The sequence below is a fragment of the Crocodylus siamensis genome, chromosome 8 (genome assembly GCF_052110815.1).
Source record: "Crocodylus siamensis isolate JL-2025a chromosome 8, ASM5211081v1, whole genome shotgun sequence".
In the NCBI taxonomy this organism is placed as follows: Eukaryota; Metazoa; Chordata; order Crocodylia; family Crocodylidae; genus Crocodylus; species Crocodylus siamensis.
In genome coordinates, this window is record NC_143402.1 from 45,707,319 (window position 1) to 45,733,809 (window position 26,491).

The following is a 26,491-nucleotide window of genomic DNA, read 5'->3' on the forward strand; positions in this document are numbered from 1 at the left end:
ATCGTTGGCAGATGCCAGCCTCCCGCACGCGGGCCTGGACTAACGGGAAGCGCGGTTGCCATGGCATCCGGGGAGAGGAGCTGACCAATGGGCTGGCCCGGTATTGATAGGGGCGCTGTAAGCACTAGAGCCGAGCCAACGGCGTCGCTTGAGGGATGGTGAGTGCGGCCGAGGCGGCGGCGGAACCGGGCGGGGCGGCCGCGGCCCATTTGCTCCGGTTGGCCGCCCTGGAGCGCCGCGGGCCGGGGACGTGCTCATTTGCGCGCTGCGTCCTGGGGGCACCTGGCGGTGCTGCTGTCTCCGGCCCTGCCTGTGCAGCACCTCTGTGCGGCCTCCTGCTTTGAGCTTTCTTGCCGGGGGCGTCGGCGGTTGCACAGGCCGGTTGGAGAAGCGGCGCAATCTTCTGCCTTGGAAGCGTTCGGGAGGCGGTGGGACAGACGGTGGGATGGTGTCTGCCTTGAGCAGGGGGCTGGACTAGACCAGCGCTTCTCAACCAGGATCCATTTGCAAATGTCGATGGCCAGTCCTGACCCCATGTCTCTTGCTCCTGACCTGCTGCTGCCCAGCCCCAGCCCCCCAGTGTGTGGGGCATGGTGGACCTCAAGCAGCCCCTTGCAGGCTGGGACCCTGTTAACCTTCAAGGGAAAACCCACAGTTTCCCGCACTTTTCTCCTTTAACAAAGAATCCCCTTTTAAAGTTTGTTTGCAATCCTTTCATATGTTCCAGCAATCGTTTTGGGTCATGACCCATGGGTTGAGAAACGCTGGAATAGGTGACCTTGTGAGTTCTCTTCCAGCCCTATTTTCCTATGGCTCCTATGATCTCTGTTGTAGCTGTGCCAATATGGCCTGCTGGTCATCGTAGGAAGGCAGCAGCTGCTGAAGGAGTTGTGGCATGCGGTGGAAGGCATGAGAGTGTTTCCTTGTCCTTCCTGCAACTTTCTCCCCGCAGCCCACCCCCGCCTTCCATCAGCTCCAGGCCGTAGCAGAAGCCTTTCTTTAGTTGAAGCAGTGCTGCAACAGCTGGAAGAGGGAAGGGGCTCTGCCACTATAACTGAGCTGTGCTGCATCTGAGAATTTTGCTCAGTTGCTCCCCTGTGCCTTGCTTCACTTGCTGTGCCTGGTGTCCTGTAATCAGAGAGCTGAGGGAATTGTATTATATTCAAAAGCTTGTCTGACTTTATCCCAGCTACGGAGTTGTTCCAATAAAAGATATCATCCTAAGAAATCCTGACCTTTTGAGTGGAACTGTGGAAATGTAAACAAGGCTCTTTTGCCTGCTGTTGGAATCTGATTCTTCTCCTGTGCTTTCATGTGTGTTCCAAGGCTTCTAGCTTCAAGAAATCTGCATTAGGGGGAGCAGCCCAGAGAAAGAAGACGGGTCCCAAACTCGAACTCACTGAAGACCAAAAGCAGGAGATCCGAGAAGCATTTGATCTGTTTGATACCGATGGCACTGGGAACATAGACGTGAAAGAGCTAAAGGCAAGACTTCTTAGCAGAAAAGTGTAAATGAATTGAGTTTTAAATTGCAAATGGAGAGAGAGCTTTAGGGACATAAGCTGGGGAAGGGTGATTTTCATCCTTTTCTAGTATAAAACCTTTTCGTCACCACAGAACCAAAGACTTATCTTGCAGCTATCCCTTTCTCCTGTTGGAGATCTAGGTTAACAAAAACTCAGAAGGTAGTAATAGGGTCTCATCAACTTTGTATGTGTTGGTAAAAGGTTAAAAGGTTTTTATCCATTATAAAACCTGCATTTTTCTTATTAATGATCGCACCATTATGGAAGTCGTGCTAAGTCCCGTTAAAAATATCAGTTTAATTCATTTTTGTGGCCTTTTTATTTTTCAGAATAGATATTAAGTACTTCTTGGTGCTTTAGACTGAAGATAATGACTCCCATTATGTATCACAGTAACACACTCTTAAGGAGACCTTATAATCACTGACTTCTATACCTATAGAAATAATGCTTCATTATGTGGAATCCAGCAGTATTGGAAGCAACTTCTACAATGGTGATTCTCAGCCAGGGTGCTGTGGTACTGTAGGGTGGGGTTGAGATCCTTTCAAGGAGGCTATGGGGTGCCACAATGCTAGAACAGTTAGGTGTGCAAACATGATTCACAAGATAAACCCAGAAACTTTGAAAAGGAATACATAGTGTTATAAACATTATGACCTGTTGTGGTTCTGAGTTGTTTGTAACAGAAGAATTGCTCTGTTATTTTTCTGTAGTCAAAAATGAGTAAAACCTAAGAGCTGGCATTTTACAAGGGGTCTTTTGACTCTAGTGACTCAGGTGCCTCTAGTCTAAAAAAAAATTGAGAACCAATGTTCTACAAAGTGAGACAAGGGAAAAACCAGATGCTTGTCTAACAAAGGAGATTTCCAGATGGCCCAGAATCCTTGCTGAACATGTTTTGTCACAGGCCGTATGCCTAAAATTCTCAGGGCTTAAGCTTCTCTCCTGATTGAATTGAAGAGACTAGTAGATTGGAGTCCAGTACAGTATGGGATATAGTAAGATTTTTTCCCCCTTGGGGTTATATTTCTTGAGTTTTCTGTGCCTCCCAGTAATTTTTTTTGCGTCCAGGAAAACTGAATTTGGCTCTCCTTTTAGTAGGTGTGTGGTTCCTTATCAAGACAGTGTTCAGATGGTAATTGTGCCAGAGACAATGGGAAAGTGCTCTGTCTTTTGTCTTTACATTTGGTTTTCATAGTGATAAGATGGCTGTGCCCATCTGTTCTATTTTTTTGTCAAACCTTACACTTTCCCCTCTTGAATTTCTATCCTACTCCTAATGCAGAATGTAAAAACCCAGCATGCCTTATCTCCCAAAATGACCTCAGGTTGTATTCAGATCCTTAAAAATGATATTTTTTAATCCTCATAAGCTTGGATACTACTATATAATATACTTAAAAGAAAAGAATAGTTAATTTCCATGTCTTCCGTATAGAACCACTTCCAGAGATTAGATAGCTATCTTTAAACCTAGTTCTAATGTTATAAAAACCCAAGTCTGTCTGTAACGCTTTATTTGCATGCTGATTGGCTGACAATCCCCTGAGTGGGGTGGTGGGGGAAAGCCAGCTTGCTGCAGCAGGGGGGTGAGTGAACAGTGGGTCTGGCCTGATGCAGCAGCAGCTGGGGGAGGGAAGGAGTGGGCCTCCTCCTCACATTGGGGCTGGGCTCCCTCCTCCCCCACGTTGGCTGGACCTGGGGGGAGGGGAGGGAATGAGCCCAAGCCAGGGGAAAAGCTGGCCTGCTGCGGCATTGGTCCAACATGGCAGCTGCAATGGGAAGGGAGGAGCGACCCTCCTCTCCCCATCGGGCCTGGTCCCACTCCTCCCCCACCCCCACTCCCCCACGTCAGCCCTGAGCCTGCTCCTGTTCCCCTGCTGCTTCCGGGTCAGCCTGGGCCCTCTGCTGCGGCAGCCCAGCTTCTCCCCACCCCTGGGCCTGGTCCTCCCCTGCATTGGGCCCAGGCCTGGTCCTCCCTTCCCCCCGCTGCTATGGCAGGGAGTGGAGTGGGCCTAGATTCCAAGCAGCAGAAGGCAAGGGGGAGTGGGCTGGATGGGGTGGGTGTCCTGGGGCTCCGTTCCTGCCCACTCCCTCTCACCCACCCCCCAATCATTCTTGACAGACAATTGGCTAGTGCCTTAAATGAAAAGCTAAAGAACTAAGGTGAAGTACCTTATGGTCCAGAGGAGCAATTCCATATGTAGCATGGGTCACTAGTCTGTTGGGTTTCTTTATTATGGGGGAAGAGAGTTCTTATAATTAATGTCTGAGTATTCACACTGGTACCTTGCCACTGGACCAGGATGGTGGAAAGTATTCTCTAGAGCATGTCCAGGGCACTCCTGTGCTATCCAAATGGGTGGCTGTAGGGCGCTGGTTTTTCAATGTCATGTTGTGTTTTATCAGTGTGTTCAGAAAAATGCTGCTTCATCACTTGCTCTTCAATCTTGCTGTTTGCACTGAGACATGAAATACCTGATTTAGCTACCAGGTGGCATACAGTTAACGCTATTTTCCATGCTTCTGTTTACATTGCCCACCACATGCTGGTCTATTCTAACTGTTTGCAGGTGGCCATGAGAGCACTAGGGTTTGAACCCAAGAAAGAAGAGATCAAGAAAATGATATCAGACATTGATAAGGAAGGAACAGGAAAAATCAGCTTCCATGACTTTCTGGCAGTGATGACTCAAAAAATGGTAAGTAAATCACACAGTTGTAGTGGAGTCAATTTTGCAAATTGCTAGGTGTCTTTCATCCCCTACTGACTTCAGTGGGAAATTAAAAGGACTTGGAATTTCCTTGCTTAATCTTGGCAACCAAGTATGCACAAGTTGATTGCAAAACTGGAACCATCCTACCAGAAATTCTGTGGGCTGGATTGACCTTTTTTAGCTCAGAGGTGCATGGTGGGGTAGGTGCTAGAATCCAGCTTCCACTGCTCCTTTTTTCTGTCCTGCACAGGAAAAGCACCCACCCTGTTTTTCCTTTTGCCTTCCTAAGGAGAGTGATTGCTGTCAAAGCCCCACCATCACCCAGTGCCACTGAAGCCCCATGTCTGAAGGCCAGATCAAAAGGCTCTATGGGTGGGATCTGCCAATAGGCTGTAAGTTGTCAACCCCTGTTTTAGTGAGAGAGGAGGAGGAGGAGTGAAAAAGAAAGTAATGCTATTAGGACTATATAAGTGAAAGAAAAAATAATTTTGATTACTGAGAAGTGATAAGTTGTGATAAAGTGTGTGAATGAGTGTTACAATTGTTGTAATGGAGTTGAGGACTTTCCAGTTTTTAAGATATTAACAACTGTAGTCTGTACATTTAAAAATCTTCGGAAAGCATTGTAGCGTAATACTGCAAAACTGGTTACTCATCCAAAGATTCCAGATGTGAAAAGAACAAACAAGTGCAATTTAGAGAACACTGCTGCATGTGCAGCAATAAGGCTGTATATGTTTTCACTTAGTATTGTGTATTTCCTGATCACTAGGTTTCTTTAACATTTAATGTTGTTATAAATACAGGAAACTCAATGCATTTGCTTTCATGAACATTTTTTGTTTTTAAGTTACTGATAAGAATTTTTAGTTGCAACTACACATTAACAACACTTTTCTGGGAACTTGCATGTTTAATTTTTTAAGGCTGAAAAAGATTCTAAAGAGGAGATTCTGAAAGCCTTCAAACTGTTCGATGATGATGAGACTGGCAAAATCTCTTTCAAGAATCTTAAGCGTGTAGCCAAAGAGCTTGGGGAAAATCTCACAGATGAGGAACTGCAGGTTTGTACTTCTGTGCGAGTTTGTCTATGTATATTATGTACATAAGCATTGATTGTATTAGTCAGTTTCTTATTTTTTAAATTACATAAAACTGCTACAAAGTGTGTAGTGCCAGAGTGCTACAGACTCCAAGAGCTTTGCAGTAAAATCTTGGTCCATGAACATGTTCTGTTTTAAAGGGATGAGGCTACAGTACCCAGTAGATCTTTTGCCATTCATCCCTTCATAAATCCTGGCCCTTCCTGTGTTGGGCAGCTTACCCAAACCCAAAGATCCAGTCCTTAATGTACAAATACACAAATTATACTTGGAATTTCAGAGAGTGCTGAACTTTACTTAAATTATTTCTTTTCCTCAGTCCTTAGTTTTTCCATTCCCTCCAGTTTCCTCTATTCTACTGTGGTAACTTCATCAGTTGTCAGTTTGAAGCTTGTTGTAATGAAAGCCTGAATCTTTTCCATTCCCTTTCCTTCTTAATAGTATACATTAATGACCCTATCTAATGTAGTCACTGGATTTTTATCATCCTGCAGGAAATGATTGATGAAGCAGACAGAGATGGAGATGGGGAAGTGAATGAGCAGGAGTTTCTGCGGATCATGAAGAAGACCAGCCTTTACTGACACATTTTTTTTTCTTTTTTGCTTTTTATGCTTATTTGCAAATACATATGGTATGTGCCTCTTTTCTTCTGCCTCTGTCACTTCTTCAGGGACAAGCAAAAGGACAGGTCATTTGAGTGGCTGATCTTTAAGTTTACTTTGTGAATTGTTTCTGGCTGCTACAATGAAACTGAAACCCTGAAACCATTTTCATTGAGGAAAAACGTAGCTTTGTTCTTTTTGGTTTTCCCATGCAGTTAAGCTTCAAGTGTAAAATTCATATTTCTAGTGGTGAAATCTAGAGCTTCATCTGATTTAAAACAGTACCTAAAGGATATTTGTATTTGCTTACAGCATTATAAACAGAAGAGAGGGCTTAATGCCAGAAAGTGCCAATCCATACTTTCTTGTACATTAGGGGATTTTTGGATCCAAGGTTTTTGTTTGGGTCCAGTTAAAGCAAATTCTGCATCTGGCAGACTTGCAGGGATCAGCTTTTTCACTCTGTCCAAATGACACTGTGTGTGTGCGCGTGTGTTATAACAGCTGACTCTTCCCCCCATTTTTATTATACTGTTGAAAAAATGTAAGTGAATAGATTGCTACAATTCAGCCTATTGCTGTCTATGGAAATTTATCTTTGAGTAATCTGCCCTTAGTATGAGGAGGGAAGAGAATTTACAGTTGTTAATAATGACCAAAGCTCTGTTTGTTCTTGGGACCACTAAGTGGCCACAGAATGTAAGATTTTTATTTAAAATTTTGTTTTTAGCCATTATGGTTGTGGAAATAAATGTACAAGAATACAAACATTACCAGAGTTGACTTCTTAAATATGTAAACAACTTTAATTATTCCAAATCTTTTTGAAAGTGTCTTGACATTTAGATTTAACAACAGATGGGTTCGCAGGTATTACCTGTTTTCCCATCGGACAAAGAATCTGCAGAAATGTGCTTATCCATTTTGCATAGAGGTGCCATATAAAATCATGGGGATGGAAGGGACCTCTAGGATCATCTGGTCTACTTCCCTTCAGAAATGTAAGAATGCTATTCCTCTATCAAATGACCAGTCAGATGGTACATAAATGGAAATAGGACCCCGTATCTACTACCCACTCCATGTGTGAAGTTCTAAAACTCAAAAATCCTTCAACTCTTTCCACCAGAGGGAGAGAGGGGAGATTCATCCCTTTCCTTCTGAAACTCCAGTGGCTACCTGACTGTCCACATTCCCTCTGTCCCTATGCTTTCCTCAAGTCAATACTGTAGAACCCAGTCAAATTATTAGGCTTGGTTCCCTAAACCCTGTGGAAATGAAAGTTTGCAAACCAACTCTGGAGAGATATAACTGCATGATTGCTGCCCTGCTTCTCCTGATCACTGGATCTTTTACTTTAAAGTACTGGTTATCAGTTCTGCTGGTGGGCTGCAGGTGTGTGAAGTGACCCTTCCTTCACTTGTGAACCCACTGTTGGGAACCATCTGGATGAGAATGGTTAAAGTTCTGTTCAATATGTCACTGCCACACTTATTTTTATACCTTCACATTCTACCAGCTGGAGTGGAAAACTCAATTTAATATAAAAATAAAATTACACAAGGAATACTGCACCTGGCATATTTTTTGAAGTTGTTTGGTTTTTTGTTTTGTTTTTTAAACAGCTTGTCTCTGTCTTGGATTGGAACATATCATTAGTCTAGACAGTTAATAAAAACATGATGTATTCTAGTGTCTGGTGCCCTCCTGTGGCAAGAGATGCTAATTACAGGGGAGAGTTTAAAATGAGAAGGGATTTCTTAGGTCCCTGCTGCATGTTCAAATTAAAGCTGGATAGAAACCAGCCGTAGAGTTGTTACACGCTTTTGGGCACTAACTTTGTAGCTGCTTGGGGGTTTTTTTTATAGCTGGATAGTCATTTTTACAGAGTAATAATTACTTTGCATGTATGGCTCATATAAATTTATTGTGCAATTAACCAGTAAACATAATACATGCAACATGTAGCAAGGGCCTTAAAGTGATCTCTTTTACTGGACCAACTATGTTGCATTAAAAAAAAATAAAACACGCTTTTGAATGCAAGGCACTCTTTAGACTTAAGGTAGAATGCATTTGAAAGCTTGTTATCTCAACTATGCAGTTGGTCTAATAAAGAATATTACCCTAAGAAATCCTTGCCTCTTGCATAATTTCTGGAAGATCACAGATACATCACTCTTATAACTGAAAATGGGTTTTACATATGAGAAGTATTGATAAGTGATGGGAAGAGAAGTAGGCAAGTGAAGAAGTGAGACACAAAATGCATTTATGAGATCATTCAGTCCCCTCTCTACATTTCCAAGCACCTGGAGAAGAAGGTGATTAGGAACAGTCAGAACAGATTCACCAAGGGCAAGTAGGGCCTGACAAACCTCATTGCCTTCTTTGATGAAATGATGACTGGTTTTGTGGATGTGGGAAGAGTAGTGGACATTACAGTTGTGCAAAGCTTTGACGGCTGTTTCATGTTGATGCTGTTTTGACTCGTTTCAAGCTCAAAATACCAAAATTGAAACAAAGGGCTTTGAAATAGTCTCAAAATGAAATGAAGCCAGTCAAAAAGTTTCAAATTTTGAAACAGCAGCCAGATGTTGGGAGGCAGGAGAGAGCCAGGGCTGCACTTCGAGCAGCTCTGCAGCCCCATGTGCTGCAGCCTGAGGGAGAGCACAGCCCTAGCTCTCCCCACCTCCTGCATGTGCTCTGATCATCTCCACCAGCCTCATGGAGCTCAGCCTGGTGGCAGAAGGCAGGCAGAGCCAGCGCCGCACTCTGCCTCCTGCCATTGGACTTAATTCCATGGGGCTGCGAGCTGCTGAGACTGGTGGACAGAGGTGGAGTGCAGCCTGAGTACTGCGCCCTGCCTTCCCTCCACTGGGCTGCGAGCTGCTAGGTGCTGAACCTGGTGGAGGGAGCACCAGTGGCAGCCTCCTGCCCACACCCCCGGGGAGGGCTGTGGGGCTCTGCTGGACTCCCCAGGGGGTGCGGGCCCCTGATCTGCCTGCAATCACAGGAGGCTGCTCCTCCTCCAGTTTCATGCTTCCCTGTTATAGCCTATGGTGTAACGTGTAAAATGATGAAACAAAAAGTGCTTTTGAAACTAAACTAAATGAAACAAAACACTGTTTCATATAAACGGTAGTGGAATGGTGCTGTTTCACACAGTCCTAATGGACATGATATACCTTGACTTTAGCAAGGCTTCTGATACAGTCTCCCACAACATTCTTGCAAATGGAGGTGCCGATTCCATAGGTGCTCCAGCTCTATAGCACACACTGAAAAAAATTCGTGGGTGCTCAGCACCCACACAGCCAGATTTGCAGATGTTAAGAAAACAAAAAAACAACCCCCCCTCCCCCCCAGACTTTACCAGCAGAAGCAATGTGTTACTTCAACCTGGTTCTACATCATCTGTAAAGCCTGGATGCTTCAGCAGGGTTTTTGGCACTTTCAGCTAAAGCCCATTCAGTCAGCTATTAGATAAAATTGCCCAATCTTTACAGATGCTAGTGTAGGAATGCTATTCCTTATGATATGAGCCAACAATGCACAAAGAAGGTTAACAGCATATTGGGCTGCATTAATAGGAGTGCTGCCAGCAGCTGGAGGAAAGTGATTCTTCCTCTCTGTTAGGCACTGGTAAGGCTGAGTCTGGAGTACTGTGCCCAGTTTTGGGCCCCACTGTAGAAAGGATGTGGACAAGTTAGAGAGAGCCCAGCAGAGAGCAATGAAAGTGGTTCCAGAACTGGGACACATGACTTCTGAGGAGAGGCTGAGGCAACAGGGTCTATTTAGTCTGCAGAAGAGAAAACCAAGGGGAGATTTAACAGCAGCCAAAGAGGATGGAGTGAGACTTCTCAGTGGTGGCAGATGATAGAACAAGCAGCAATGGTCTAACATTATAGCAAGGGAAGTTTAAGTTAGATACTAGGAAAAACCTCTCACTAGGAGGGTAGTAAAGCATTGGAACAGGTTACCCAGAGAGCCAGTGGAATCTCCATTCTCTTTTAAGTTTTTAAGACCCAGGTAGATAAAGCCATGGCTGGGATGATGTAGCAACGTAAGTAACAAACTCCCCAAACAATGTCTCGAAATGTAACCGCTCCTGTTAAAATCCTGCCCAAAGAAAGGTCTCACAAGGCCCTGACGGGCTCCAGGAGAAGCAGAGCTGAGAACCGCAGTGGTTCTGCCGGGCAGGCCGTTCTTACAGGAACTTCATCTCCGCTGTCCTTACGGCCCATGATGGGAGAGATAAAACGCACGTGTCGGGCAATCGGCCCGGCGGAGGGGTGGAGCTCCCGCCCCGAATCCCAGCCCGCTCCCACCGACCTGTTGGAACGCCCACTCTTCTCGCGTCAGCGCCTCAGCCAATCAACGCCTCTCTGCACCCCGCCCTCTCCTCTGTTTGGCCAATCGCCATCCAGCGGGTTTCCCCCCCTCCAACTTTAGCCAATGGTGAGCTGGTTGCCACGGCAACGGCGCAGAGCGCTTAGCCAATGGGGTGAGCAGAAATTGTTGCCGGTCTCCCAGTCTGGATCCCCGTAGCCAGTGGCCGCGGAGCCGCGATGGTGAGAGCGGAGCTGGGCCGGGCCGCCGCCGCGCTCGGGATCTGGGGCCTGAGGACAGCAGCGCCGGGGCCGTCACTCGTGGGCTACCCCCGGGGGGCGGCCGCTCTAGGCTACACCTCGCTGCAAACGCCCCCCGCGCCTGCTGGCCGGGTCCGGCCCCGCCCCCGCGCCCCGGGTCCCTGCACTGCCCCTTCGTGGCCCAGGAAAGCAGGCAGGGAAGGGTTGACCGACTCGCCTGCCGCTCTTCTTGGCTGAGCCCACCAGAGAGCCGGGCAGCTGCAGCTGGGTGGCAGGTGAATCCCTCCCTGCCTGCGCCTTCAGACAGACGGGCTGGGCAGCCGCAGCGAGCAGGGAGCAGGGCCGGACCCGGGGTGCCCGGGGCGGCGGGTCCAGTCCAGGCTGGCGGGGAGGAGGTGCAGGTGGGGTGCCTGCCGGTTAATGTGAGCTGGGTAACAAATATCAGAGAGAATCCTGCCCTGGAATGATGTCACTTTGAGCCACCTAGTTTCAGGTGTTCATATGCAGACAATCCTCCAGCGGTTAAGGAGCTGCCCAAAATTACCATGTAACAAGGCCCTAATACCATGTAACAAGGTGCCCCCCAGGTTTAGTATCTGGGATTTGGTGAACAGCAGTTCCCTGTTAACGTGGCCCACACCCTTCATGATTGCACCTCTGTCATATCCCCCTTCAGCCTTCTTCTTTCCATGCAGAAGGGTCTGAGCTTTAGTCTCTCCCGATCTATATGGCAGCTCCTCCAGGCATCTGATCATTTTGCATGCCCATCTCTGTACTTTTGTAATTCAATGACATCCTTTTCAAGATGTAGGGAGCAGAACAGCACACAGCATTTGTGATCTGATACTGCCTACACTATTCAGGATTAAAAAAAATTGAGAACAGAGGGCTCTTCAATCCAACTGACAAAGGTAGAACAAGAAGTCTGTGTCTTACTGCATTGCCTCTGCTGCAGCCTTGCTCACCATAGGTTAGAGGAACAATGTTGCATTTGAAAGCTTGTCTAATGCTTTTGAATGTAACCTTGTTGGTCCATAAGAGATATCACTCTAAGAAATTCTTTCACTTTTTAAACCCTCTCTCCACACAAATCATTGCAGTTATTCTTTCACTAATGTTTTAAGGCTTCCAGCTTCAAGAAACCATCAGCAGGGACAGTTTACCAGAGGAAGAAGGCAGCCCCCAAGCTGGTACTCACTGAAGAACAGAAACAACAGTTCCGAGAAGCCTTTGATTTGCTGGATACCGATGGCACTGGCACGATCGATGTTAAAGACTTGAAGGCAAGGTCTTTACCAAGAAATCACAAGTAATTAGGTCTTCATGGAAGGGCCTAAATCATCAGAGAGCATAATATGTCTGTACCATCGTGTTTAAGGCTAAATAACTGTTTCAAGCCACTCTGAAGTTCAGGGTTTCTCTCAGTTCTATTCTCCTTGCACTTAGGCCCGCTCACCTGCTCACTAACTTTCCTTATGGTTTCCTCTCCTGTTCCCATGTGACTCTTGAAGGCAGTAGCATAACAAGGGGTAGGCAAGCTGGGTACCAGCCTGAGGCGCCCATTTATATGGGCACCAGAAGGGTGGCTCTCCAGGGAGTCTACGGTGCTGTAGCAGCAGCGCCAACCAGGGCCAGATTACTCTGCACCAGCAGCAGCTTTGAGTCCCTGGGGCAGGTAAGACTAACTACCCCATTTCCCTGCTCTCTGGCACTTGGCACTTCTTCCCCTCACTCCCCATGCTGATTTTTGCCATGGGTTAAAAACTTGATCTCTGCTTGATGGCATAACAGACCAAGCCTAGTCAGGAACATGGATCCAGGGGCTTCATCAGCTCCTTGGATCTGAGGTAGAATCTATGGACACTCACAGTGCCATCATGCAAACAGTCTTATTTCCTGATCCAGCTAAGGATCTTTTCTGCTGTGCCCCATTTCCTGCATAAAGTTAATATATAACATTGATGCTCAACCTTTTGGCCTCTCAGGTCAAATGAATTGTGAAGGGCTGGTCTGTGGGCCAGATTGGAGTGGAGCCCATGTCACAGGATCAAGCCTGCATGCCTGGATCCAGACTACACTACCCTCACCTGGCCCTGCATTCTGGGATTGGGGCCCTGGGAACCTGCACCACTTCCTCCTAGCCCCCTATGCCGGAATTGGGGCCCCAGACGGTGTGCTGCCTCTGCCTGGCCCCACATGCAGGGATCAGGGCCTTGGGATCCTGTGCTGCCTCTGCTGATCTCCAGGTGCCAAGATTGGAGCCCTGGGGCACTCTGCCACCTGGCCCAGCGTGCTGTGTTCAGGTCCCCAGGATCTTGTGCTGCCTCCACCTGGCCCTGCATGCAGGGATTGGGCTCTGGGGCCCTGAGCCAGCTCCTCCCAGCCCCTCTGCCATGTTCAGGGCCCTGGGATCCCATGCCAGCTCCACCTCGGATTGGGCTCTATGGCCAGTGCCACCGTCACTGCACACTGGGATTAGGCCATGTACTGCCCTGCATGTGGGATTTAGTGCGCAAAGCCACAAATCCATGAGGAGCACTGTGGGCTGGATAGCAAGGCACTGGAGCTGAATCTGGCCCACAGGCCAGTGGTTGAACACCCCTGATCTATATAGCAGGAATTTAATTCAGAGGTTCTGAGAAGTCAGGTGTAGCTGTATAGTGGTATGTGCATTCATTTTCTCTGCCTATGTACATAGCCCATACTGATAGAAAAAAAGAGGCTATCATAGCTTTTATGACTCTCAGGCTATTCCTTAGCCTAGTTCATAGAGTCCTGAATTATAGAGATGCCTTGTTGGACCTAGTGCTGGCCATGGGTGATGACCTGGTGAGGAGGCTGCGGGTGCTCAACCACCTGGGCAACAGCAATCATCGCCTGCTGGAATTTACCATCCAGCGCAAGGTGGCAAAGGCATGCAGTAAGGCAGCGGCCCTAGATTTTAGGAGGGCAAACTTCAACGAGCTAAGGAGGATAGTTGGAGAAGTGCTGAGGTCCCGGAGGGGAGGGGAGCCAGGTGTCCAAGGAGAGTGGTCACTCCTTAAGGAGGCGATCCTCCAAGCCCAAAGGAAGGTAATCCCAATGAGGATCAAAGGGAGCAGGAGAGCACACAAGCCTCCGTGGCTCACCAAAAGCATCCGGGAATGTCTCCTTGCTAAAAAGGAGGCTTACACCCAATGGAAAGAAGGGGTCATCACCAGGGATGACTATTCTGTAGTTGCTCGGGGATGTAGGGGGGCAGTCAGGAAGGCCAAGGCAGAGATGGAACTGGGGCTAGCTTCCCAGATTAAGGACAATAAGAAGTCCTTCTTTAAATACATAGGGGGTAAAAAGAAGGTCCCGGGTAATGTGGGGCCCTTGCAGGACGCGATGGGAAACTTGGTCGTCACACCAGATGGCAAAGCTAACATGTTCAATGATTTCTTTGCCTCCGTCTTCCTAAGTAGGGACCAGAACAGCCACCTCCCTGCTGGGCCCCCCTTGGGCCCCGGGGGAGGCACACCTGGGCCATGAGTTAGCGAGGATTTAGTTAGGGAACTTCCAGAGGGTTGGACGTATTCAAGTCAGCCGGCCCGGATGATCTCCACCCTAGAGTTCTAAAGGAACTGGCCGAGGTCATTGCAAGTCCCCTGGCATGGCTTTACGAGCACTCGTGGTGCTCTGGTGAGGTACCGGAGGACTGGAAGAGGGCCAACGTGGTCCCCATCTTCAAAAAAGGCAGGAAGGAGGACCCGGGAAACTATGCCGGTTAGTTTTACCTCGATCCTAGGCAAGCTGTTTGAGAAAATTATGCTGGCACACATCCAGGAGGGGCCAGCAGGGGACTGCATGCTTAGGGGCAACCAACATGGGTTCATCAGTGGAAGGTCCTGTCAGACCAACCTGGTGGCCTTTTATGATCAGATCACCAGATCATTAGATGCAGGGGTAGCAGTGGATATAGTCTTCCTGGACTTCCGGAAGGCTTTTGACACTGTCTCTCACCCCGTTCTCATCAAGAAACTGGGGGGCTGTGGTGTAGACACCCACACAGACAAATGGGTCGCCAACTGGCTGGAGGGCCGCACCCAGAGGGTGGTGGTGGATGGGTCCTTCTCAACCTGGAAGGATGTGGGCAGTGGGGTCCCCCAGGGCTCGGTCCTCGGGCCCGCACTGTTCAACATCTTCATCAGTGACTTGGATGAGGGGGTAAAAAGCATCCTGTTCAAATTTGCTGATGACACTAAGATGTGGGGGGACGTGGGCACATTGGAAGGATGCAACAGGCTACAATCAGACCTAGACAGGTTACAAGGGTGGGCGGACGAGAATAGGATGGGTTTCAACACAGACAAGTGCAAGGTGATGGAACAACCGGCACCATACCTACAGGTTAGGGAACTCCCCTCTTATCAGCACGGAGGCGGAAAGGGATCTGGGGGTCATCATTGACTCCAAGATGAACATGGGCTGGCAGTGTGGAGAGGCAGTCAGGAAGGCCAACTGCACCTTGGCATGCATCCACAGATGCATCTCGAGCAGGTCCAAAGAGGTGATCCTCCCCCTCTATGCGGCACTGGTCAGGCCGCAGCTAGAGTATTGCGTCCAGTTCTGGGTGCCACACTGCAAGAGGGATGCCGACAGCATGGAGAGGGTCCAGAGGAGGGCCACTCGCATGATCAGGGGTCAACAGGGCATGCCCTATGAGGAGAGGCTACGGGACCTGAACCTGTTCAGCCTCCACAAGAGGAGGCTGAGGGGGGATCTTGTGGGTTGTTATAAACTAGTCAGGGGGGATCAGCAGGCATTGGGGGAGTCACTGTTCCCCCGAGCACTGCCAGGAGTGACCAGGAATAATGGTCACAAGCTGGCAGAGGGTAGATTTAGGTTAGATATCAGGAGGTGCTACTTCACAGTCAGGGCAGCTAGGGTCTGGAACCAGCTTCCAAGAGAAGTGGTGCAGGCTCCTACCCTGGGGGTGTTTAAGAGGAGGTTAGATGAACATCTTGCTGGGGTCATTTGACCCCAGTATTCTTTCCTGCCATGGCAGGGGGTCAGACTAGATGATCTGCTCAGGTCCCTTCCGACCCTAGAAACTATGAAACTATGAAGCAATAGGGCCAGGAAGGACGATTGTGAACCTTGAGTTTGACTTCCTGCCCAACACAAGCCATCAGACTCTTCTGAATTAATTCCTGTTTGTCGGACATTAGTGGGCATGTGTACGCATTCATTAATGTACTTCGGGTAATGCGCATTAAATCTAGTACCTCTGGGTGCCTATATGTGAGCTCAGAGGCTGCTCCGATGTGCTGGAATTCCAGTGCATCAGAGCAGACTTGATTACTCAAGGCTGCTGGAGCATGGCAATTACCACATTCCGGCAGCCTCCTGCATCTCATGTATCAGTGTCCTGGCACTTAAAAGTGGTGGTGGAGGTGCTTGAACTAAAGCTCACCAAACAAGTTTTTGTTTAAGCATCCCCACCACCATTTTTAAGCATGGAGCTGCTGATACAGGAGACATGGCAGCACTTTAATTACAGAGGCTCTTGGAGCCCCTCTAATTTAAGTGCCGCCCACCCCCCTCTCCATCTAGAGCACATGTAAAAGTTCCCTCCATTCTGAAGTACTAGAGAAAGGTGCATTAGCCTATTTTAATGGACATTAGCTAAACAGCATTTTTGTGATGCTTTAATGAGGATTAAAATAGGCTAATGCATATTAAAGCACATGTGTAGACGTGCTCAGTGTATCTTTTAGGAAAACACCCTATCTTGATTTAGCATTTCCAATTATAGCAAATCCATCAAAACCCTTGATAAAATGTTTCAGTGATTAACTCCCTCATTGTTAAAAAAATTGCACCTTATTTTAAATCTGAATTTGTCTAGCTTGAACTTACAGACATCAGATTGTATTCTATCTTTGTCAGATTTAAGAGCCCCCCTATTATCAGATTTGTTCCCAATATAGTGACTTACAGACTAATCAAGTTGTCCCTTCACCTCCTTTTGATAAACAGGGAAGATTGAGCTCCTTGAATCTTGCCCTTTGCAACATGGTTTCTGATCCTTTATTAACACTTATGGCCAGGTGTGCAGAGACCAGGATGTATACTTTCTGGTGATCATTTACTTCATAAGCAATGTAATTAAAAGAGGAAAACAAGGTACCTCCAGCACAGTAAAGCATTGCTTTATCAGTTCACTGGCTCTTTGACATGCTGTTTGTCTGCTATTGTCATCATTAGCAGCAGCAGCAGCTATAATATAAATAATAATGATAATAAGAACAACAAAAAACAACAAAGACAACAACAATAATACCATGTCATTGCAAGGCTCCAGGTATGCCTTAGAGTATAACTGTCCCTTTCACCTCCGTTTGCTTTTATTTATATTGCCCACTGAGATGCCCCCTATTTTTACCCATCATTGCAGGTATCCATAAGAGCTCTGGGCTATGAACCCAAGAAAGATGAGATGAAGAAAATCATATCAGAAGTTGATAAAGAAGGGTCTGGGAAGATCAACTTTGATTTATTTTTGCATGCGATGACTCAGAAAATGGTATGTAAATCAGGTTAATCAGCAGGGGTCTAATCACCCTTTAAGCACTCTCATTTCCTTGTAGCTTTAGTGGCAGTTAATGGCACTCAGAATCCAACAGGAAAGAGTTCAGCAGTTTCTTTTCAAAATACTATCCAGAATGAAATACTAAAAGGGAGAGAGAGAGAGAGAGAAAGAGAGAGAGAGAGAGAAAAAATGAGAGGGAAGGAGATGGAGGGTAGCCCATTTGACAGTTGACATGTCTCTTCCTTTTTACAAAGTTGTTATTATTGTACAGTAAATTGTCTAACTATTTAGGCAGTAATTAACACATATAGTCTTATAGTGAATAAACAAGAGAAAAATAATATCCAAAGGAAAACTGTTTTGGAAGAGCCATTAAAACCATCAGTACCATCTTTGGCCCTTATACCTTAGAGTAGGGGTCAGTACATATGGTGCCCAGAAACATTGGATCTGGTTTGAAGAGCCAGGGGGCTTTGGAAGCAGGGAGCTCTAGTGGCATTCCTTGGTCAGGGGTTTTTGCTCACATCCCCGCTGGAGTTGAGTAGCAAGTTGCTACTCTGGGCCTGGGTTGAAAGGAGCTGTACCCAAGCTGTAGCCAAGGAGATGTGGCAGCAGCAGCTGGGTCAGAACACTGGCTCACTTTGAACCCAAGCTGGGTTACTCTGGCCCGTGGCTTTGAATACTTGCTAGGCACTGCCCTCCTGGTTAAGGTTCAATTCTTACCTGAAGTATTGCCAAGATACCAGCTCTGGTTTTCCTGCAGTGTGCAGGTAACTTTGTTTGTGTTTAATTAAAACATTAAAAAATGTGAGAAATGTAAAATTGTGACAACAAATAAACTCTACAGTGGCAAAATTATCTCTCATCTCTGATTCCTAAAACTAGTAGTCAAATGTGTGCCAGAGAGAATTTCAGGAGGCGGCACTCCCCCTCACGGTTTTATAACCTTGTTTCATGTTTTTTTTTTTAAGTCTGAGCCAGATTCCAAAGAGGATATTTTGAAAGCCTTCAAGCTGTATGATCAGAATGGAACTGGCAAAATCTCATTTGAAAACCTCAAATGTGTGGCTAATGAGATTGGGGAAAATCTTACAGATGAAGAACTGCAGGTTGGTAATGCATAGCACTTTAGTTGGGAGGGAGTCATTGTTTCAAGGGAGTTTAATTTAGGTAGTAGGTAAGCTGTATAGTTTTCTGAATCCAACTTACTTGACTAGTGGCTTTTCCTTGTTTCTGTTATGGTTTACAAATCAGGAGAGTGATTTTTTACCTTCGTCAGAAGCATCAGGTAACAGTCAAAGGATGGATACTGGATTTGACAGAAAGGGTCCGCTATGACATGTTCTGTGTTACTGCAGGAGGACAAAAGTCAGTCTCCTAAGAAATGCAGTAGCACTGGCACATGCTCTTCTTGTGATGCTAATGCACAGTAGATGCATTAAATGCACACTATTCATACCCCCTCCTCCTCACCACAAGAGACTTACCAGGTGGAGGCAGCAGTGTTGAGTGCTGTAAAGTCGAAATCCACGTTGGAACCTTGAAACAGGGTGGAAATTTATAAAGGTTGCAAGTGCCATTCATCATAACTCAAAAGTCGTAAGTCGAGGACTACCTGTACCTGTAAATACATGTACTAAAATAACTGTGCAGAAGTTACTGCATAGTAGGGCTAGTGTAGACACTGATCAAGAGCAAGTCAGCCACACCAGCAAGGGGCCCAGTCCTGGCTCTGCTCAGGTCCTGGATCCTCCCAGGAGCTGGGACCTGATTAGTGCAGGGACCAGGATCCTCTCTGCCCCATCCCTATCTCAGTGCTGCAGGGCTCCTAGCTCCCCACAGGAGTGGGAAGCCTAGTAGCTCTGGGACTGGGGAGCTCTTGCTTCAATGCTCAGCCAGGGGCTGGCCGGGGATTCCCCACCCAGTTGGGGGCTCGCTGCCAGCTGCCCCACTGGCGGGACAGTTCCCAGCCAGCCCCTGCTTGGTAGGGATTCCCTGTCCATCCGGGGGCTCACTGCCAGCTGCCCCCCCAGCCGATTGGGGCAGGGGGTTGGGAAACAGTTGCTGGGGTGGGGATAATTTCCAAGGTCCCTGCCCCATTTGGTGGATTGGGGTTGGGGCTGGGAAACAGCTGCCCCACAGAACCCAGGTCTGACCCTGGTGTTCCCTGCCTTTCTGAGGTATATGGGGAAGCAGCAGGACCTGGAGGAAGCAGAAGCAGGAGGGGGCAATAGGGAAGGCCTCATTTTTCCCGAGAAAGTAGGGTAATTGGCTAGTTACCTCATGTGTCTGTACATGAATGCATGGAGCCTGGGAAACAAGCAGGAAGAACTGGAAGTCCTCACACAATCGAGGAACTGTGATGTGATTGAAATAACAGAGACTTGGGTGGGATAGCTCACGTGACTGGAGCACTGTCATGGATGAGTACAAACTATTCAGGAGTGACAGGCAGGGGAGAAGAGGAGGAGGAGCTGTGCTGTATGTAAAAGAGCCGTATGATTGCTCAGAGCTCCAGTATGAAACTGGAGATAGGCCTATTGAAAGTCTCTGGTTTCTGGTTAGAGGGGAGAGCAACAAGGGTCATATTGTGCTGGGTGTCTGCTATAGACCACCAGACCAGGAGGAAGTAGATGAGGCTTTCTTCAGACAACTAGCGGAAGTTTGCAGATCATAGGTCCTGGTTTTCATGGGCTTTCAGTCACCTTGACCTTCAATCACGTTCAGTCACCTTAATACCTGCTGGGAGGGCAATACCATAGTGCACAGACAATCCAGGAAGTTTTTGGAGATTGTTACAAACAGCTTCCTGGTGCAAGTGTTGGAGGGACCAACTTAGGGGCCGTGCTCTTCTTGACCTACCTGTTCACAAACGGAAGAATTGGTGGGGGATGTAAAAGTGGATGGCAAATTGGGCAGCAGTGGCGACAAGATGATTGAGTTCAGGATCCTGACAAAAGGAAGAAAGGAGAGCAGCAGAGTATAGACCCTTGACTTCAGAAAAACAGACTTTGACTCCTTCAGGGAACTGATGGGCAGGATCCCCTGGGAGGCCAGTCTGAGGGGGAAAGGAGTCCAGGAGAGCTGGCTTTATTTTAGAGAAACCTTACTGAGGACACAGGAACAAACCATCCCAATGTGCAGGAAGAATAGCAAATAATGGCAAGTGATCAGCTTTGCTTAACAGGTAACTTTTTGGTGAACTTAAATACAAAAAGGAAGCTTACAAGAATTGGAAGCTTTGATAAACAACTTGGGAGGAGTATAAGAATATTGCCTGGGCATGCAGGGATAAAGTCAGGAAGGCCAAAGTGCAATTGGAGTTGCAGCTAGCAAGGGATGTGATGGGTAATAAGAAGGGTGTCTACAAGTATGTTAGCAACAAGAGGAAGGTCAGAGAAAGTATGGGTCTTTTACTGAATGGTGGAGGCAATCAAATGACAGATAATGAGGAAAAGGTTGAAGTACTCCGTGCCTGTTTTACCTTGGTCTTCTCTGGCAAGGTCAGCTCCTGGACTACTGCACTGGAAAACACAGTTTGGGGCCAAGGTAAACAGCTCTCAGTGGTGAAAGAACAGGTTAGGAACTATTTAGAAAAGCTGGATTTGTACAAGTCCATGGGCCTGGGTGCTGAAGGAGTTGACTGATGTGATTGCAGAGCAGCTGGCCATTATCTTTGAAAACTTGTGGTGATTGGGGGAGGTCCCAGACAATTGGAAAAGGACAAATATAGTGCCCATATTTAAGAACTGGAAGAAGAAAGATCCAGGGAACTACATACCAGTCAGCCTCACCTCAGTCCCCAGAAAAATCATGGAACTGGTCTTCAAAAATCCATTTCTAAGCCCTTGGAGGAGAAGAAGGTGATTAGGAACAGTCAGCATGGGTTCACCAAGGGAAAGTCATGCCTGACCAATTTGATTGCCTTCTATTATGAGATAACTGGCTCCATGGATGCAGGGAAAGCAGTGGATATAATATATCTTGACTTTAGCAAGGCTTTTGATACCAACTCCCACAGCATTCTTGCAAGCAAGTTGAGGAAGTATGGGTTGGATGAATGGACTGTATGCTGGATAGAAAGCTGGTTGAATTGTTGGGCTCAATGGGTAGTAATGAATTGTTCAATGTCTAGTTTCATAGACATTAGGGCTGGAAGGGGCAGGAAGTCAGCAGGGGTCAAATGATTCCAGCAAGATAGACATCCAAGTGTTTCTTAAAGGAATCCAGAGTAGGTGCCTGCACCACCTCTGGTGGGAGTCTATTCCAGGCCTTGGGGACTTAGACAGTAAAGAAGTTTTTCCTTATGTCCAGCCTAAAATAGTCTTCCAAGAGTTTGTGACCATTGGACCTGCTACTCCTAAGGAGTGCCCTGGTGAACTGACATTCTCCCAGTTCCTGTTGCACACCCTTATATACTTATAGGCTGCCATCTAGTCACCCCTGAGCCTACGCTTCTCCAGGCTGAAGAATCCCATGTCTCTCAGCCTTTCCTCATAAGGCCTTCTCTCTTGTCATGTAATCATTTGCATGGCTCTCCTCTAGACTCTCTCAAGCTTCTCCACAGCCTTTCTGTATTGCAGAGCCCAGAACTTGACACAGTATTCCAGCTGTGGTCTCACCAAAGCTGAGTACAGTGCGAGGATGACTTCCCGGGTCTTGTTTGAGATGCATCATAAGATGCAGGCCAGAGTTTTGTTTGCTTTGCCAGCCGTGGCATCGTATTGGTGGCTCATGTTCATCTTGTGGTCAATCATGACCCCCAAGTCTCTTTCTGATGGGGTGCTACCTAGTGTAGCACTGCTAAGCCTATAAGTGTGCTGTGGGTTCTTTCTCCCAAGGTGGAGCACCTTGCATTTCTTGGCAGTGAATGCCATCAGGTTTTGATTGGCCCACATTGTAAGCCTCTCAAGGTCAGCCTGGATCTCCAGCATATCCTCTAGGGTGGTGTACTCTCCCATAGTTTGGTATCATTAGCAAACTTAGCCAGTCTGCTTATAATACCTGAGTCCAGGTCATTTATAAACACATTAAAGAGTACAGGTCTGAGAACGGAACCTTGGGGGATGCACCAACCCTTGGTTACAGTGCACCAAGTTGATTTGGTTCCATCAACTGTCACTCTCTGGGTCTGTTCACAGAGCCAGTTCCCCAGCCATCAGACCATGAAATTGTCTAGGTCTCAATTCCCGAATTTTTCCATGAGGATGTCATGGGACACCAGGTGAAAGGCTTTCTTGAAGTCCAAGAAAATGATATCCACCTCTTCGCCTTTGTCCAGGTGATGTGTCACCTGATCATAGAAGGAAATCAGGTTGGTCAGAGAAGATCTACCCACACAAAGTTGTGTTGGCTATCTCTCCGAATATTACCTTCTGTTAGGATGTTGGTAATGATTTCCTTGATGATGTTTTAGTTGGCAGATGGTGTTAACTGGGGTGCCCCAGGGTTCAGTCCTGGGGCCAATTTTGTTCAATATCTTCATTAACAATCTGGAAGATGGGATAGATTGCATCCTCAGCAAGTTCACAGGTGACACCAAGCTGGAGGAAGTAGTAAATAACACTGGAGGGTAGGGCTGAGATTCATAGATTCATAGATTCTAGGGCTGGAAAGGACCTCAGTGAGCCATCCAGTCTGACCCCTGCCCCTGGCAGGCAAGAAAAGTCACCAAATCTGGGATCATATGATCTCAGCCAGGTGCCTGTCCAGGCTCCTCTTGAAGACTCCCAAGGATGGGGCGAGCACCACCTCCCTTGGGAGCCCATTCCAGATCCTGACAACCCTGACTGTGAAGAACTTTTTTCTAATGTCCAGTCTAAATCTTCTCTCTAGTAGCCTACGGCCCTTGTTCCTTGTTGTTCCAGGGGATGCCCTGGTAAACAGATCATCGCCTACTTTGTGTTGTTCTCCCCTAATGAATTTATACGCTGCCACAAGGTCTTCTCTCAGCTTTCTCTTGGAGAGGCTGAAAAGGTTAAGGTCCTTTAGCCGTTCCTCATAGGGCTTTCCCTGCAGGCCTCCAGTCATACCAGTGGCTCTTCTTTGGACCCTTTCCAGGTTGTCTGCATCCCACTTGAACTGCAGCGTCCAGTACTAGACACAGTACTCCAGAGTGACCTAGACAAATTGGAGTATTGGGCCAAAAGAAATCTCATGAGGTTCAACAAGGACAAGTGCAATATTCTGCACTGGCCACATCTGGAGTGCTGTGTCCAGTTTTGGGCCCCCCACTATAGAAAGGATGTGGACAAGTTGGAGAGAGTCCAGCGGAGGGCAACAAAAATGGTATGGGGCTGGGCCACATGATTTATGAGGCGAGGCTGAGGGTACTGGGTTTATTTAGTCTGCAGACAAGAAGAGTGAGAGGGGATTTAATAGCAGGCTTTAACTACTTGAAGGGTCTTTCCAAAGAGGATGGAGCTAGACTGTTCTCAGTGGTGACAGATGGCAGAACAAGGAGCAGTGGTCTCAAGTTGCAGCAGGGAAAGTTTAGATTGAATATTAGGAAAAAACGTTCTCACTAGGAGGGTGGTAAAGTACTGGAACAGGTTACCTAGACAGGTTGTGGAATCTCCTTTCTTGGCAGGTTTTTAAGGCCCGGCTCAACAAAGCCCTGCCTGGAATGATCTAATTGGGGATGGTCCTGCTTTGAACAGGGGGTTTGACTGGATGGCCTCCTGAGGTCCCTTCCAATCCTAATTTTCTATAATTCTATGATTCTATGACCTTAGAGCTGCCTCTGACTACCATATGGTGGGACAGCAAGTAGGAGTATTCCTGCCCTGAGCTGTTCCTGTTGGGAGCAAATTTGCTCCTGTCTGGTGCACATGGAGACATGTTCTCACAGAAAGCTTACTGCACAGTGTTTTACCATGCAGTAAGTTTTTGGTGCATTAATTGCACATGTAGATACACTCACAATTCCTAAGCTCTTCCTCCATGTTGTGCTTGTGCCCTCTCTAGTGACTTCAGTAGGATTACAGTAGTTTGGATTTACTTTCTTTATTTAGTTGAAAAATACTAAGCAGTAGCATGTCACAGCATGGACAATGCTAATATGCTACTGTACAGTATTATTAGGCTGCTGTGTAGTAGCATCACCTAAAGACATTCACTGGCACTTTTGCACAGTGACTCTGGTTACTGTGCATTTCTTTAGTACTTGCTAGTACTAGCTCAGTTTTAGTGCAGTGCTAAATAAATGTGCAGTAACACCTGCACAGTATTTATTGTCTCTTGTAGATGTGCCCTATGAGATAGATGTTTGATCAGCTTCTGCCTTTTACTGCCCTGCAGGAAATGATTGATGAAGCAGATATGGATGGAGATGGGGAAGTGAATGAACAGGAGTTTCTGCAAATCATGAGAATGACCAACATGTAGCTAGACATTTCTCTTTTCTTCCCACAAACACTCATAAAATATAGTTGGTAGGAACATCTACAGCATCCATCAAATCTTCTGGGGGAAAAGAAGAGAGTTTGTGTTTTTTAGAAATATATTTGCAATGGGAGTGAGTTACTGATTTTAGCTGTTTATTTCCTACTGTTTAATTCAATTTCAGAATTTGAAAATGATTGTGGGTAGTGTTCTGACCACAGGTAAAGAATCAGCTTATTCATTGCTTGTTTTCAAGTTCAGAAAATCATTTTCTATATCCCAATAAAACTTGTATATAATTATTTCTAGTTGAATCCTAAATTTCTCTATTGATTTACTCTCTTCAGCCACTGTATAATATTCCACCTAATTTTTTTTTATTTCACAATTTCATCCTATTAATCCCCTCACAAGACCATAACCCTAAATAAATGAATGCTGCTGGTATATGTAGTATGGAATTTGAAATCTTTCTGGTATGAGTTTTTCCTGGCCTAGCTAGTGGTTAGGAGAATGAAAAAAAAATCATATCCCCCTAACCAAACAAACTCTAATGCAGTTATACTGGCAAGAATACCCTTTAATGGAATAAACTATACTGGTATGGGAATTGGTTCAAATTTTACTGGCAAAAGATTGCTGATGTAATCTGTGTTTCCACAGGGAGGAGGGCTGACCATGACATTAGCAAAGTCTTTTAAGTGTAGACAAGCCCTTAGACTAGGACAATCCACTCAATCCCTCTGCACTCCCAGCTCCAGCTTTTCACCCTACCAGCAACCCTGAGAAATTAGCAGTGATGGAATTCACTCCCATGCCAACAATTTATTAGGGATAGATAAAGACACTTTATTACAGGCCATGCATTTCAAGCCAGCCAGCAAGGAAAGGAAAAAGCTAGCATCTTTTAAATCATCATACCTCTGCTTGGTCAGTCAGTGCAGACCACTAGCAGTTCAGGTTCCCCTCTAAGCAGCTACAGCTTTGGTTCTGCTGTTGCAGACCATGACATATGCTGACACGGGTGCCAAAAGTCAGCCTAAACTCTGGTTCCCCACCCTAGCAAACTCAGTTCATGCAGTCCAGGGCTGTTTCTTAGAGGGAAATGATGAGTCGTGGGGTTGACTGCAGGGGTTCCTGTGTCCACACAGGGTGGGTAGGGGGAGGAGGGTAACATGACTTGCATGCAACAGCAGACTACCCATCCTTCAAAGGTTTTTAGCCCTCCCCACCATGATCCTTTAGCACACTACATGTATCTTATGTGGTTGTGGCCTCTTCCACAGGAGTGGGTGGCCAATCCCCTCAAGGCAGGAGGGAGCAAGGGAGAGGGATGCTTGCTCCATTTGCATTCTCAGCCAGGTGTTTTGAGTAGTGCAGCATAGAGATGTGAAGTTCCAAAAAAAACCCCCATAAAAATTCAGAAAAAACTGGGTTTTTTTCTGAGGACTTTTTTTTTTGTTCTCAGAAAAAGTTGAAATGTTTTGGAAAAATTAAAAAAACCTCTTATGAAATGTTTTATTTTAGAATTATGAATAACATTTTTAAGATAACGTGTTCATATATTGCTATCCTTTACTCCCCCAAAATGTTTTCTAATAACTATGTGTCCTGGGGGATGAAAAAAAAGAGGCAGGAGACCCACTCTGTGGCAGGGCTCAAGGCAGAAACAACTCGCCACCACAACAAACAGAAAAGCCCTGAAGACAGGGCAAATATATCTTTTTCAGAAACAGTTGGGCCAGCTGAGTCGTGCCAAGACAGAATGCCTGCGTGGTTTGTCAGCCACTTTTCCTGCAGCTGAGACTGGTGTGGGGAGATGATGTCATCCACGAATGCCACCCAGCAGAGATAAAGGCTGGAGATGAGGAAGCAGCTGTGGGGATGTGGCAGAGAACAGGCTGTGGAGCTGTCCCCTGAGCTGGGCAAGGACTGCACGGCCAAGAGAGAGAGAGACCAAGGAGGGACCCTTCAGAAGGGTCCAACAGTAATTAAGGGGATGCAAC

The 26,491-nt window shown here is 46.6% G+C and overlaps 2 protein-coding genes across 3 annotated transcripts; both read left to right on the top strand.

Moving 5' to 3' along the window:
- CETN2 (centrin 2) lies at window positions 1-7,526 on the top strand. 2 transcript variants are annotated; one of them, XM_090060494.1, is made up of 5 exons: window positions 1-158; window positions 1,327-1,485; window positions 4,103-4,231; window positions 5,173-5,310; window positions 5,844-7,526. In XM_090060494.1, the coding sequence occupies exons 1-5, from the start codon at window positions 156-158 to the stop codon at window positions 5,931-5,933; spliced, it is 519 nt and encodes a 172-aa protein (XP_089916620.1). In that variant the 5' UTR covers window positions 1-155; the 3' UTR covers window positions 5,934-7,526. The 2 variants fall into 2 exon arrangements, with proteins under 2 accessions (XP_089916620.1, XP_089916621.1); XM_090060495.1 differs by lacking the exon at window positions 1-158 and adding an exon at window positions 728-781.
- A 2,940-nt stretch (window positions 7,527-10,466) lies between these two features.
- LOC149858403 (centrin-1-like) lies at window positions 10,467-24,770 on the top strand. Its single transcript, XM_090059710.1, has 5 exons — window positions 10,467-10,528; window positions 11,671-11,829; window positions 16,968-17,096; window positions 18,074-18,211; window positions 24,402-24,770. Exons 1-5 carry the CDS (start codon window positions 10,526-10,528, stop codon window positions 24,486-24,488), a joined length of 516 nt encoding a protein of 171 aa, XP_089915836.1. The 5' UTR covers window positions 10,467-10,525; the 3' UTR covers window positions 24,489-24,770.
- The last annotated feature ends 1,721 nt before the right edge of the window (window positions 24,771-26,491 follow it).